At 37.2% G+C, this 13,370-nt stretch overlaps 1 protein-coding gene across 16 annotated transcripts in view; it reads left to right on the top strand.

Annotated features, from left to right (window-relative positions):
• Positions 1–13,370, top strand: part of MYCBP2 (MYC binding protein 2) — a 269,957-nt gene that overhangs the window by 67,508 nt on the left and 189,079 nt on the right. For all 16 annotated transcript variants that reach the window (XM_082365884.1, XM_082365890.1, XM_082365877.1 and 13 more), the window contains exon 15: positions 3,585–3,789. In XM_082365884.1, coding sequence (XP_082222010.1) covers positions 3,585–3,789 — 205 coding nt within the window. The remainder of the gene's footprint in view (positions 1–3,584; positions 3,790–13,370) is intronic.

Raw genomic sequence — 13,370 nt, 5'->3', positions numbered from 1 at the left:
TAATGAATACAGGTTGCAGAGTTGCAAAGAAATAAAGGATTTTTTAAAAGATGTTTTTAAAAAGAAAACAGGAAAAGTACAGAAAATAATATTGCAATGTAAAAAAAATTGTGTATCTACCACCACGTCTTAACCGTTTTTCAGTAAAAAAATATATAGATAAGATTCAAGTGTCCCACATTCCCCTTCTAAGGCTTATTATTCTACTCCATCTCTCTCCAGAATTAGTCACAATCATGACTTTGATGAATATCCTTTAGGTCATATTTCTGTATTTGTACTTGTTTTTATATATTTTGTATATTATATGCTCATATTTTACACATAAAAAGAAGATTTTTATAAGTGCTAATCTATTTATATTTTTCTGTAAATTTTTTTTTAATCTCACCATTGTGTTTGAAATATAGTGACACTGGTACATATAAATCTGGATGACTCATGTTAACTGCTGTGTAATAAACCATGCGACTAACATATCACAGTTTATCCATTCTCCTGCTGATAGATGAGTTATTTCCAGTTTTTCACTATTATAAATAATTTTAAAACCTCCTTTATTCATGTCTCCTGGCAGAAGTGTGTGAGACTTTTCTCTAGTGTTGTAGATTTCAGCTTTGCTAGATTTTTCTTGAAAGAGGTTGTACCAATGGATATTCTTAGAAGTAAAGTCTGATTTTCCATATCACACTAATAGTATTGACAGACTGATTTTTGTCATTTTGATGGCTATGACATGGTTTTTCATTGTAATTTTTTGTTATATTGAAGTATAACATACATGCAGAAAAGTACACATAGCATAAGTGCCCATCTTGATGAATTGTCACAAAATGAACAACACATTCATGTAATCAGCACCAAGATCAGGAATATTACCAGCATCCCAGGAAGCCCCCCTTAATGTGCCTCTCCAGTTACTGTCTACCTCTCCACTTAACACTATAAATTAGTTTTGCATACATTTGTACTTTATATAAATGGAATCATGTAGTATGAGTTCTTTCGTGTCTAGTTTCTTTTCATTCAGCTTTATGAGATTCATCCATATTGTTACCAGCTAGTTATATATTGTTCATTCTCATCATTGTATAGTATTAAATTGCGTGAATATACCACAGTTTTAAAATCTTTTCTAGTATTATGGACTTTGGGGTAGTTTCTAGTTTGGTTTATGTTAGTGTTGCTGTGAACATTCTAGTAAATGTTGGTGAAAATATGAGTGCCCTTTTTTTGGGTATTTAACTAGGAGTAGAATTACTGAGTCTCTCTTGTAATTTGCATTCCCTTGACTATTAATAGTGAGTTAGATTCTCTTCAAACTTTTCTTATTTGCTTGCCTTTTTTCCTATTGATTTGTAGGAATTTTTTGTATACTGTACTGTATGCCTTGCAAATATCTTTGACCAACCTGTGGCTTATCTTTTACATTTATTTATGGTTTCATTTGTTGTATATAATTTTTAAATTTTGACAAGTTTGTCATTGTTTTTCTTTATAAATTTTTGCTTTATGTAGTCAGGTTGGGGCCTTTATTTTCCATGTGAATTAGAATCAGTTTTTTTACTTGTCACTGTGATTGGGATTGCTTTGAATTTAGAGATTAATTTGAGCATGATAGTTATAGTACTGTTGGGATGAGTAAATGAGTAATACATGTAGAGCCAGTTACAAGTAAATGCTCGATGTGGTTTAGCTATTGTTGTTGTTAAAAATATGATTTATGCCTTCTTAAGGATTGCTTTATTCTAACTCTTGACATAGTTATCCAATACTTGGTCATCTATCTAATTTCTCAACGTGTCCACAGATTAGAATTGGCAAAAATAAAAAAGATTATGTATCCTATGAGTTCATTTTTTGATTAGACAGACTTGTACTGAGTCTGTTACAAGTGTAAGTGGTCAGAGAATAAGGTTGACTAAGAATAAGTGATGAAGTAGGTAAGATAGAACCTTGTCTTTGAGGATCTAGGTCTGCTATGAAAGACAAACATAAAAAATAATTACTGATTCCCACAGATTTGCTCTTTCATTATATGCACTTGTAGCACTGTATGTTCTTCATAATTCTGTCACAGTTGTATGTTTATACTTTTCAGTATGGTTATTTGATTCATGTCAGTTTTTCTTACTAGCTTGCAAGCTCTATAATTGCTCATTATCACAGTCCTCAGTGCCTAGAGCAGAGATTTGCAAACCATAATCTGATGCCTTATCTTCTCAGGGGCCTGTTTCTGTATGGCCCTTCAAGCTAAGAATGTATATTATATTTATAAAGGGTTATTTTTTTTTAAATGTGACACAGACTTATGTGGCCCCCAAAGCCTAAATTATTTACAATCTAGCCCTTTACAAAAAAGTTTGCTGACTCTGACATAAAGGAATGCCTGGGGCATAGTTGGTGTTCAATCAAAAAAAAAATAGTTGAATGAATTATAACACAATTAAATAAGTTGTAATTGAGGTATAAACAGGCTTTGAAGAGATAATCACTTACCCTGGAAAAAACTGTAAGTGCTTTCATAGGAAATGACCTCCGAGTTGAGTTTTTGAAGGCTGAAAAGGAGTTTCTCTGGTAGATGAGATAGGAAGAGGCATCCGATAAATGAGGCAGAGAGATACAGGTGGAGCAGGAATGAGCAAAGGCCCTGAGCATGTGAAAGGACACAGGATATTTGTAAAGCAGAGGGAATTTAGGTTCAGCTGGAATATAGTTTGCATGGAGGAAATGAGGTTGGAGAAAATCGGGAGCCATGTTGCGACTGACTGTATCTTGCTAAGAAGTTTTGTTCTTTTGAAGACCTTTGAAAGACATGGGAGGTTTGTAAATTGTGAAGTCATAGGATCAAATACATATTTTAAGAAGCTGATTTCCGGGCTTCCCTGGTGGCGCAGTGGTTAAGAATCCAGCTGCCAATACAGAGGACACGGGTTCGGGTCCTGGTCCAGGAAGATCCCACATGCCACGGAGCAACTAAGCCTGTGCGCCACAACTACTGAGCCTGCGCTCTAGAACCCGTGCTCTGCAACAAGAGAAGCCACCGCAATGAGAAGCCCGCATACTGCCACAAAGAGTAGCCCCTGCTCACCGCAGCTAGAGAAATCCTGCATGCAGCAATGAAGACCCAACGCAGCCAAAAATAAATCATAAATTAAATAAATTTATAAAAAAAAAAAAAAGCTTATTTCCAACAATGAGAGGATGTTCTAGAGTGGAGGAACTCTTGGCTTTTAGAATGTGGTTGGGAAACTTTCTTTGGTCTGTTGAACAAAAGTATTGGCGGTGAGGATGGAGAGTAGGGACTAAAATCAGAAAAAATTAGAAGTACGAGTGACAGAAAGTAACAGCTATGAGATACTCCTGCCATCACTGCCTCTTTTTGCAGAAAGGAAATGGAGAGAGCATTTATTAGTGGTCCCTAAACTAAATTTTATTTTTGTTCCTCTAATATTTTATCATTCTTGTGTATATTCATTGGGATTAGTATGTGTTATACATTTTGTAAATTGGGAAATAAAATTACCAGTTTTTTAGACATGGGAATAATCTAGATGAAAATTATAAACTGATCTTTCAAATAGGGTTTGGAGTTGAAAATATGGCAACAGCAATGGATGAGGACCTGGAAGAAGAGCTAGATGATAAAGACGAGAAGTCCATGATGTGTCCTCCAGGCATGCACAAGTGGAAGCTGGAGCAGTGCATGGTGTGCACCGTGTGTGGAGACTGTACCGGTTACGGAGCCAGCTGTGTCAGCAGTGGGCGTCCGGACAGAGTCCCTGGAGGGTAAGAGAATGATTAATACTCAAGATACAATAATAGTAGAAATTACGCAAAACACATTTCAAAGTTTACTCTAGAGTTCATTCTGTTGTGCTGTTCTTAAAGTCACACTGGCATATAATTATAATTCTTATAATTGTTTGCTATTATAATTTACTTCAGTGTTATTTTATTTAATGTGCTTTTCTTTCATTTGATTTGTTTAAACCTTTTACTTTATTTTATTTATTTATTTTTTAACATCTTTATTGGAGTATAATTGCTTTACAATCGTGTGTTAGTTTCTGCTTTATGACAAAGTGAATCAGCTATACGTATACATAAATCCCCATATCTCCTCCCTCTTGTGTCTCCCTCCCAACCTCCCTATCCCACCCCCGCATCCCACCCCTCTAGGTGGTCACAAGCACCGAGCTGATCTCCCTGTGCTATGCGGATGCTTCCAGCTATCTATTTTACGTTTGGTAGTGTATATTTGTCAGTGCTACTCTCTCACTTCGTCCCAGCTTACCCTTCCCCCTCCCCGTATCCTCAAGTCCATTCTCTACATCTTCAGCTTTATTCCTGTCCTGCCCCTAGGTTCACCAGAACCATTTTTTTTTTTTTTTTTTAGATTCCATATATATGTGTTACCATATTGTATTTGTTTTTCTCTTTCTGACTTACTTCACTCTGTATGACAGACTCTAGGTCCATCCACCTCACTACAAATAACTCAATTTCGGGTTTTTTTAATGACTGAGTAATATTCCATTGTATATATGTGCCACATCTTCTTTATCCATTCATCTGTCGATGGACATTTAGGTTGCTTCCACGTCCTGGCTACTGTAAATAGAGCTGCAGTGAACATTGTGGTACATGACTCTTTTTGAATTACGGTTTTCTCAGGGTATAGGCCCAGTAGTGGGATTGCTGGGTCATATGGTAGTTCTATTTTTAGTTTTTTAAGGAACCTCCATACTGTTCTCCATAGTGGCTGTATCAATTTACATTCCCACCAACAGTGCAAGAGGGTTCCCTTTTCTCCTCACCCTCTCCAGCATTTATTGTTTGTAGATTTTTTGATGATGGCCATTCTGACTGGTGTGAGGTGATACCTCACTGTAGTTTTGATTTGCATTTCTCTAATAATTAGTGATGTTGAGCATTCTTTCATGTGTTTGTTGGCAACCTGTATCTCTTCTTTGGAGAAATGTCTCTTTAGGTCTTCTGCCCATTTTTGGATTGGGTTGTTTGGTTTTTTGATATTGAGCTACATGAGCTGCTTGTAAATTTTGGAGATAAATCCTTTGTCTGCTGCTTCATTTGCAAATATTTTCTCCCATTCGGAGGGTTGTCTTTTCGTCGTGTTTATGGTTTCTTTTGCTGTGCAAAAGCTTTTAAGTTTCATTAGGTCCCATTTGTTCATTTTTGTTTTTATTTCCATTTCTCTAGGAGGTGCGTCAACAAGGATCTTGCTGTGATTTATGTCATAGAGTGTTCTGCCTATGTTTTCCTCTAAGAGTTTGATAGTGTCTGGCCTTACATTTAGGTCTTCAATCCATTTTGAGTTTATTTTTGTGTATGGTGTTAGTGTTCTAATTTCATTCTTTTACATGTAGCTGTCCAGTTTTCCCAGCACCACTTATTGAAGAGGCTGTCTTTTCTCCATTGTATATTCTTGCCTCCTTTCTCAAAAATAAAGTGACCATATGTGTGTGGGTTTATCTCTGGGCTTTCTATCCTGTTCCATTGATATATATTTCTGTTTTTGTGCCAGTACCATACTGTCTTGATTACTGTAACTTAGAGGTATAGTCGGAAGTCAGGGAGCCTGATTCCTCCAGCTCCGTTTTTCTTTCTCAAGATTACTTTGGCTATTCGAGGTCTTTTGTGTTTCCATACAAATTGTGAACTTTTTTGTTCCGGTTCTGTGAAAAATGCCATTGGTAGTTTGATAGGGATTGCATTTAATCTGTAGATTGCTTTGGGTAGTATAGTCATTTTCACAATGTTGATTCTTCCAATCCAAGAACATGGTATATCTCTCCATCTGTTTGTATCCTCTTTCATTTCTTTCATCAGTGTCTTATAGTTTTCTGCATACAGGTCTTTTGTCTCCTTAGTTAGATTTATTCCCAGGTATTTTATTCTTTTTATTGCAATGGTAAATGAGAGTGTTTCCTTAATTTCTCTTTCAGATTTTTCGTCATTAGTGTATAGGAATACAAGAGATTTCTGTGCATTAATTTTGTATCCTGCTACTTTACCAAATTCATTGATTAACTCTAGTAGTTTTCTGGTAGCATCTTTAGGATTCTCTATGTATAGTATCATGTCATCTGCAAGCAGTGACAGCTTTACTTCTTCCTTTCCGATTTGGATTCCTTTTATTTCTTTTTCTTTTCTGATTGCTGTGGCTAAAACTTCCAAAACTATGTTGAATAATAGTGGTGAGAGTGGGCAACCTTGTCTTGTTCCTCCTCTTAGTGGAAATGGTTTCAGTTTTCACCATTGAGAACGATGTTGGCTGTGGGTTTGTCATATATGGCCTTTATTATGTTGAGGTAAGTTCCTTCTGTGCCTACTTTCTGGAGGGTTTTTATCATAAACGGGTATTGAATTTTGTTGAAAGCTTTTTCTGCATCTATTGAAATGATCATATGGTTTTTCTCCTTCAATTTTTTAATATGGTGTATCACATTGATTGATTTGCGTATATTGAAGAATCCTTGCATTCCTGGGGTAAACTGCACTTGAACATGGTGTATGATGCTTTTAATGTGCTCTTGGATTCTGTTTGCTAGTATTTTGCTGAGGATTTTTGCATCTATGTTCATCAGTGATATTGGGCTGTAGTTTTCTTTCTTTGTGACATCTTTGGTTTTGGTAAAAGGGTGATGGTGGACTCATAGAATGAGTTTGGGAGTGTTCCTCCCTCTGCTATATTTTGGAAGAGTTTGAGAAGGATAGCTGTTAGCTCCTCTCTAAATGTTTGATAGAATTCACCTGTGAAGCCATCTGGTCCTGGGCTTTTGTTTGTTGGAAGATTTTTAATCAGAGTCTCAATTTCAGTGCTTGTGATTGGTCTGTTTGTGTTTTCTATTTCTTCCTGGTTCAGTCTCAGAAGGTTGTGCTTTTCTAAGAATTTGTCCATTTCCTCCAAGTTGTCCATTTTATTGGCATATAGGTGCTTGTAGTAATCTCTCATGATCCTTTGTATTTCTGCAGTGTCAATTGTTACTTCTTTTTCATTTCTGATTCTATTGATTTGAGTCTTCTCCCTTTTTTTCTTGATGAGTCTGGCTAATGGTTTATCAATTTTGTTTATCTTCTCAAAGAACCAGCTTTTAGTTTTTTTGATCTTTGCTATCGTTTCCTTCATTTCCTTTTCGTTTATTTCTGATCTGATCTTTAAGATTTCTTTCCTTCTGCTAACTTTGGGCGTTTTTTTTTCTTCTTTCTCTAACTGCTTTAGGTGTAAGGTTAGGTTGTTTATTTGGAATGTTTCTTGTTTCTTGAGGTAGGATTGTGTTGCTCTAAACTTCCCTCTTAGAACTGCTTTTGCTGCATCCCATAGGTATTGGGTTGTTGTGTTTTCATTGTCATTTGTTTCTGCGTATTTTTTGATTTCCTCTTTGATTTCTTCAGTAATCTCTTGGTTATTAAGTAGTGTATTGTTTAGCCTCCATGTGTTTGTATTTTTTCAGATTTTTTCCCTGTATTTGATATCTAGTCTCATAGCATTGTGTTCAGAAAAGATAGTTGATACGATTTCAGTTTTCTTAAATTTACCAAGGCTTGATTTGTGACCCAGGCTGTGATCTGTCCTGGAGAATGTTCCATGAGCACTTGAGAACAAAGCGTATTCTGTTGTTTTTGGATGGAATGTCCTATAAATATCTATTAAATCCATCTTGTTTAATGTATCATTTAAAGCTTGTGTTTCCTTATTTATTTTTATTTTGGATGATCTATCCATTGGTGAAAGGGGTGTGTTAAAACCCCCTTCTATGGTTGTATTACTGTCGATTTCTCCTTTTATGGCTGTTAACATTTGCCTTATGTATTGAGGTGCTCCTATGTTGGGTGCATAAATATTTACGATTGATCCCTTGATCATTATGTAGTGTCCTTCTTTGTCTCTTGTAGTAGTCTTTATTTGAAAGTCTATTTTGTCTGATATGAGAATTGCTACTTCAGCTTTCTTTTGATTTACATTTGCATGGAATATCTTTTTCCACCTCCTCACTTTCAGTCTGTATGTGTCCCTAGGTCTGCAGTTGGTCTCTTATAGACAGCATATATACGGGTCTTGTTTTTGTATCCATTCATCCAGTCTGTGTCTTTTGGTTGGGACATTTAATCCATTTACATTTAAGGTTATTATCGATATGTATGTTCCTATTACCATTTTCTTAATTGTTTTGGGTTTGTTATTGTAGGTCTTTTCCTTCTCTTGTGTTTTCTTCCTAGAGAAGTTCCTTTAGCATTTGTTGTAAAGCTTGTTTGGTGGTGCTGAATTCTGTTAGCTTTTGCTTGTCTGTAAACGTGTTAATTTCTCTGTCGAATCTGAATGAGATCCTAGGTGAGAAGAGTAATCTTGGTTGTAGGTTTTTCCCTTTCATCACTTTAAATATGTCCTGCCACTCCCTTCTGGCTTGCAGAGTTTCTGCTGAAAGATCAGCTGTTAACCTTATGGGGATTCCCTTGTATGTTGTTTGTTGTTTTCCTCTTGCTGCTTTTAATACTTTTTCTTTGTATTTACTTTTTGATAGTTTGATTAATGTGTGTCTTGATGTGTTTCTCCCTGGATTTATCCTGTATGGGAATCTCTATGCTTCCTGGACTTGAGTAACTATTTCCTTTTCCATATTAGGGAAGTTTTCAACTATAATCTCTTCAAGTATTTTTTCAGTCCCTTTCTTTTTCTCTTCTTATTCTGAGACCTCCATAATTCAAATGTTGGTGCATGTAATGTTTTCCCAGAGGTCTCTAAGACTGTCCTCAATTCTTTTCAATCTTTTTTCTTTATTCTGCTCTGCAGTAGTTATTTCCACTATTTTATCTTCCAGGTCACTTATCCATTCTTGTGCCTCAGTTATTCTGCTATTGATTCCTTCTAGAGAATTTTTTTTTTTTTTACTTCTGGAGAATTTTTTATGTCATTTATTGTGTTACTCATCATTGTTTGTTTGCTCTTTAGTTCTTCTAGGTCCTTGTTAAACGTTTCTTCTGTTTTCTCCATTCTATTTCCAAGATGTTGGATCGTTTTACTATCATTACTCTGAATTCTTTTTCAGGAAGACTGCCTATTTCCTCTTCATTTGTTTGGTCTGGTGGGTTTTTACCTTGCTCCTTCATCTGCTTTGTGTTTCTCTGTCTTCTCATTTTGCTTAACTTACTGTGTTTGGGGTCTCCTTTCTCAGGCTGCAAGTTCGTAGTTCCCCTTTTTTTTTGGTGTCTGCCCCCGGTGGCTAAGGTTGGTTCAGTGGGTTTTATAGGCTTCCTGGTGGAAGGGACTAGTGCCTGTGTTGTGGCATATGAGGCTGGATCTTGTCTTTCTGGTTTGCAGGGCCACGTCTGTTCATGTGTTTTGGGATGTCTGTGACCTTATTATGATTTTAGGCAGCCTCTATAGTAATGGGTGGTTTTGTGTTCCAGTCTTGCTAGTTGTTTGGCATAGGGTGTCCAGCACTGTAGCTTGCTGGTCGTTGAGTGGAGCTGGGTTTAGTGTTGAGATGGAGATCTCTGGGAGAGCTTTGGCTGAATGATATTATGTGGAGCCGGGAGATCTCTGGTGGACCAGTGTCCTGAACTTGGCCCTCCCACCTGAGATGCACAGGCCTGACACCCGGGCAGAGCACCAAGGCCCTGTTAGCCATATGGCTCAGAAGGAAAGGGAGAAAAAGAGAAAGAAAGAAAGAAAAAATAATAATAATAAAATAAAATAAAGTTGTTAAAATAAAAAATAATAAAATAATTATTAAAAATAAAAAAATTAAAAAGTAATTAAAAAAAAAAGCAAGAAGAAAAAGAAAGAAGAGAGCAGCCAAACCAAAAAACAAATCCACCAATGATAACAAGTGCTAAAAACTATACTAAAAACAAAAAAAACGGATAGACAGAACCTAGGACAAATGGTAAAAGCAAAGCTATACAGACAAATTCACACAAAGAAGCATAAGGATACACACTCAGAAAAAGAGAAAAAGGACAAAATATATATATATCGTTTCTCCCAAAGTCCACTGACTCAGTTTTGGGATGATTCGTTGTCTATTCAGGTATTCCACAGATGCAGAGTACGTCAGGTTGATTGTGGAGATTTCATCCGCTGCTTCTGAGGCTGATGGGAGAAATTTCCCTTTCTCTTCCTTGTTTGCACAGCTCCCGGGGTTCAGCTTTGGATTTGGCCCCACCTCTGCATGTAGGTCGCCTGAGGGCCTCTGTTCTTTGCTCAGACAGGACAGGGTTAAAGGAGCAGCTGATTCGGGGGCTTTGGCTCACTCAGGCCCGGGCGAGGGAGGGGTACAGATGCGGGGCGAGCCTGCGGCAGCAGAGGCCACCATGACGTTGCACCAGCCTGAGGCGCACCGTGTGTTCTCCCGGGGAAGTCGTCCCTGGATCATAGGGCCCTGGCAGTGGCGGGCTGCACAGGCTCCCGGGAGGGGAGGTGTGGATGGTGACCTGTGCTCGCACACAGGTTTCTTGGTGGCTGCAGCAGCAGCCTTAGCGTTTTATGCCCGTCTCTGGGGTCCACGCTGATAGCCGCGGCTCGCGCCCATCTCTCATTTAAGCGGTGCTCTGAATCCCCTCTACTCGCGCACCAGGAAACAATGGTCTCTTGCCTCTTCGGCAGCTCCAGACTTTTTCCCGGACTCCCTCCCGGCTAGCTGTGGCGCACTAGCCCCCTTCAGGCTGTGTTCACGCTGCCAACCCCAGTCCTCTCCCTGGGATCCGACCTCCGAAGCCCGAGCCTCAGCTCCCAGCCCCCATCCGCCCCGGCGGGAGAGCAGACAAGCCTCTCGGGCTGGTGAGTGCTGCTCGGCGCTGAGCCTCTGTGCGGGAGTCTCTCCGCTTTGCCCTCCGCACCCCTGTGGCTGTGCTCTCCTCTGTGGCTCCGAAGCTTCCCCCCTCCGCCACCTGCAGTCTCCGCCCGCGAAGGGCCTTCCTAGTGTGAGGAAACTTTTCCTCCTTCACAGCTCCCTCCCACTGGTGCAGGTCCCATCCCTATTCTTTTGTCTCTGTTTTTTCTTTTTTCTTTTGCCCTACCCGGGTACGTGGGGAGTTTCTTGCCTTTTGGGAGGTCTGAGGTCTTCTGCCAGCGTTCAGTAGGTGTTCTGTAGGAGTTGTTCCACATGTAGATGTATTTCTGATGTATTTGTGGGGAGGAAGGTGATCTCCATGTCTTACTCCTCTGCCGTCTTGAAGGTCTCTCTTATTTTATTTTTTTTCCTCAAGTTTCTCAGTTCATTTTATTACTTAAATTTTTATTTCACAAAAAAATGTTCTTGTACATATATTGTGTTTTTATGTATTGGTGAATCTATTTCTATGGAGTGTATTTCCTGGACTGTTACTGCTTGTTTAAAAAGTATTGGTTTTTGTTTATTTGTTTTGCTCATGGTGGTTAATGTTTTTAAAAAATGAAGGGTTTCTGTTTTCACTAACAGCAGAAAAAAGGCAGTTACTTTTGAAATACTGCCAGTAGCAGATCATATAATTCTTTAATTTCTGTCAACTCAGTGAATGTGAAGTGATATCTCATCATTATTTTCATATATATTTCAATGACTCACATTTTTCCTGGATATTTAAATATACTCTTCTGTGAGTTTTCTCTTAAAAACCTTTGACTGTATTGTTTTTATCCTTAAAAATTGAAAGATGTTCTCTGAATATTCTTCATATTGACTGTTTCCTGTCTTCTCTAAAAATAGTTTCCCAATTTACTTATCATATAACTAAATTAGGTTATATTCTGTTACGCAAAAGCACTTGACATTTTTTATAAGCAAATATGTATTTGAAATTTTTGAATTTTCTATCTAGACTAGAAAGGTCTCTCAGTTTCTAGCTGATTATATGATATCTTAAATATTCTTCAAAAAGCCTGTTTTATTTCTTTTTACATTAATAAATTTTAAAGCCAATGGATGATTATTGTTCTGATGTGGGGTAGACATCTAACTTTATTTTCTTACAGATGTGTAGCCAGTTGTACAGTCATGATGTGTGAAATGGCTACCAGATTTATCATTTATTATATTCCCTTATATATCAGAATCTATTTTCTGGGCCTTCCATTATTTTCCTGACTTACTGATCTAGTCTTATGCTAATATTATGTGGTTTATGTTTTGTATGGTATTTTAACATTTAGTAAGGTTAGCTACTCTCAGTGTCTGTCTTTTTTAATCATTTGGGGGACTATTCTTAGTATTTAATTAAAACAAAATATAATTTTAATTGAAATTGCATTTAATTTATCTATTAGTTTTAGAAGAATTGATTTTTATGGTATTAAATATTCCCACTCAGTAACAGGATGTGTCTTTCCACTTATTCAGTTTCTGTTTTTGTTTTGAATTTTATCGGAATATAGTTGATTTACAATGTTGTGTTAGTTTCAGGTGTATAGCAAAGTGAATCAGTTACACATATACATATACCCACTCTTTTTGAGATTCTTTTCCCATATAGGCCATTACAGAGTATTGAGTAGAGTTCCCTGTGCTATACAGTAGGTCCTTATTAGTTATCTGTTTTATATACAGTAGTGTGTATGTGTCAATCCCAATCTTCCAATTTATCCCTCCTTCCCTTGTTACCCCCCAGTAAGCATAAGTTTATTTTCTACATCTTAACTCTATTTCTAGTGATATTTTGTAGATAAGTTCATTTGTAGCCTTTTTTTAGATTCTACATATAAGCACTATCATATGATATTTGTCTTTCTCTGTCTGACTTAAGCCATTATTTTAAAACAGGTCATAAATTTCCTTAATGCTTGGGTCTGTGCCTTCATTTGTAGTCTTTTCGTAAGACTGCTTTAATGCCAGAGGTCTATTCATTTGTGTTGAACATGAATTTTTTCGGTGTGGAATTATCAAACATCACATAGAATACTCAATTAGGGGTATATAATTTTCTTTTGAATTGATAAATTATTCGCAACTTTAGGAGTTTGAGGAGCTGTCACTTCTAAAGTTGCATTATTCCTGTTATAATTATCCTTTTCATTCTTGTTGGACTACTTTTTTTCCCCCAGGGTTCTGTGTTATATATCACTTTAAAGTTAATATGTGAGTTTGGCAGAATCAGAATGCAGGTTTTCCCCTAGAATCTTGGAGAGAATTTCAAGTCCTGTTTTTGTGTTGCCGTTTATAGCTAATATAATATAATGGGGTATCCTTTGGGAGATCAAATTAATTATCATGCATCTTTGTATTATGATAGATCTGATCTTTGTAAGATCAGATAGATTATTTATGATAATTAGCCAGCTTTGGGAAGTAGGGGGAATCTTGTCAAAAAAAACCCTGAGCGAGAACACCCACCTCCTCATCTCGGGCTCCCCTGTTTGACACCTTGTTAGT

This window comes from Balaenoptera borealis (assembly GCF_965194805.1).
Source record: "Balaenoptera borealis genome assembly, chromosome: 18".
Taxonomy (NCBI): Eukaryota; Metazoa; Chordata; class Mammalia; order Artiodactyla; family Balaenopteridae; genus Balaenoptera; species Balaenoptera borealis.
This window is presented reverse-complemented; position numbering and strand designations above follow the sequence as displayed.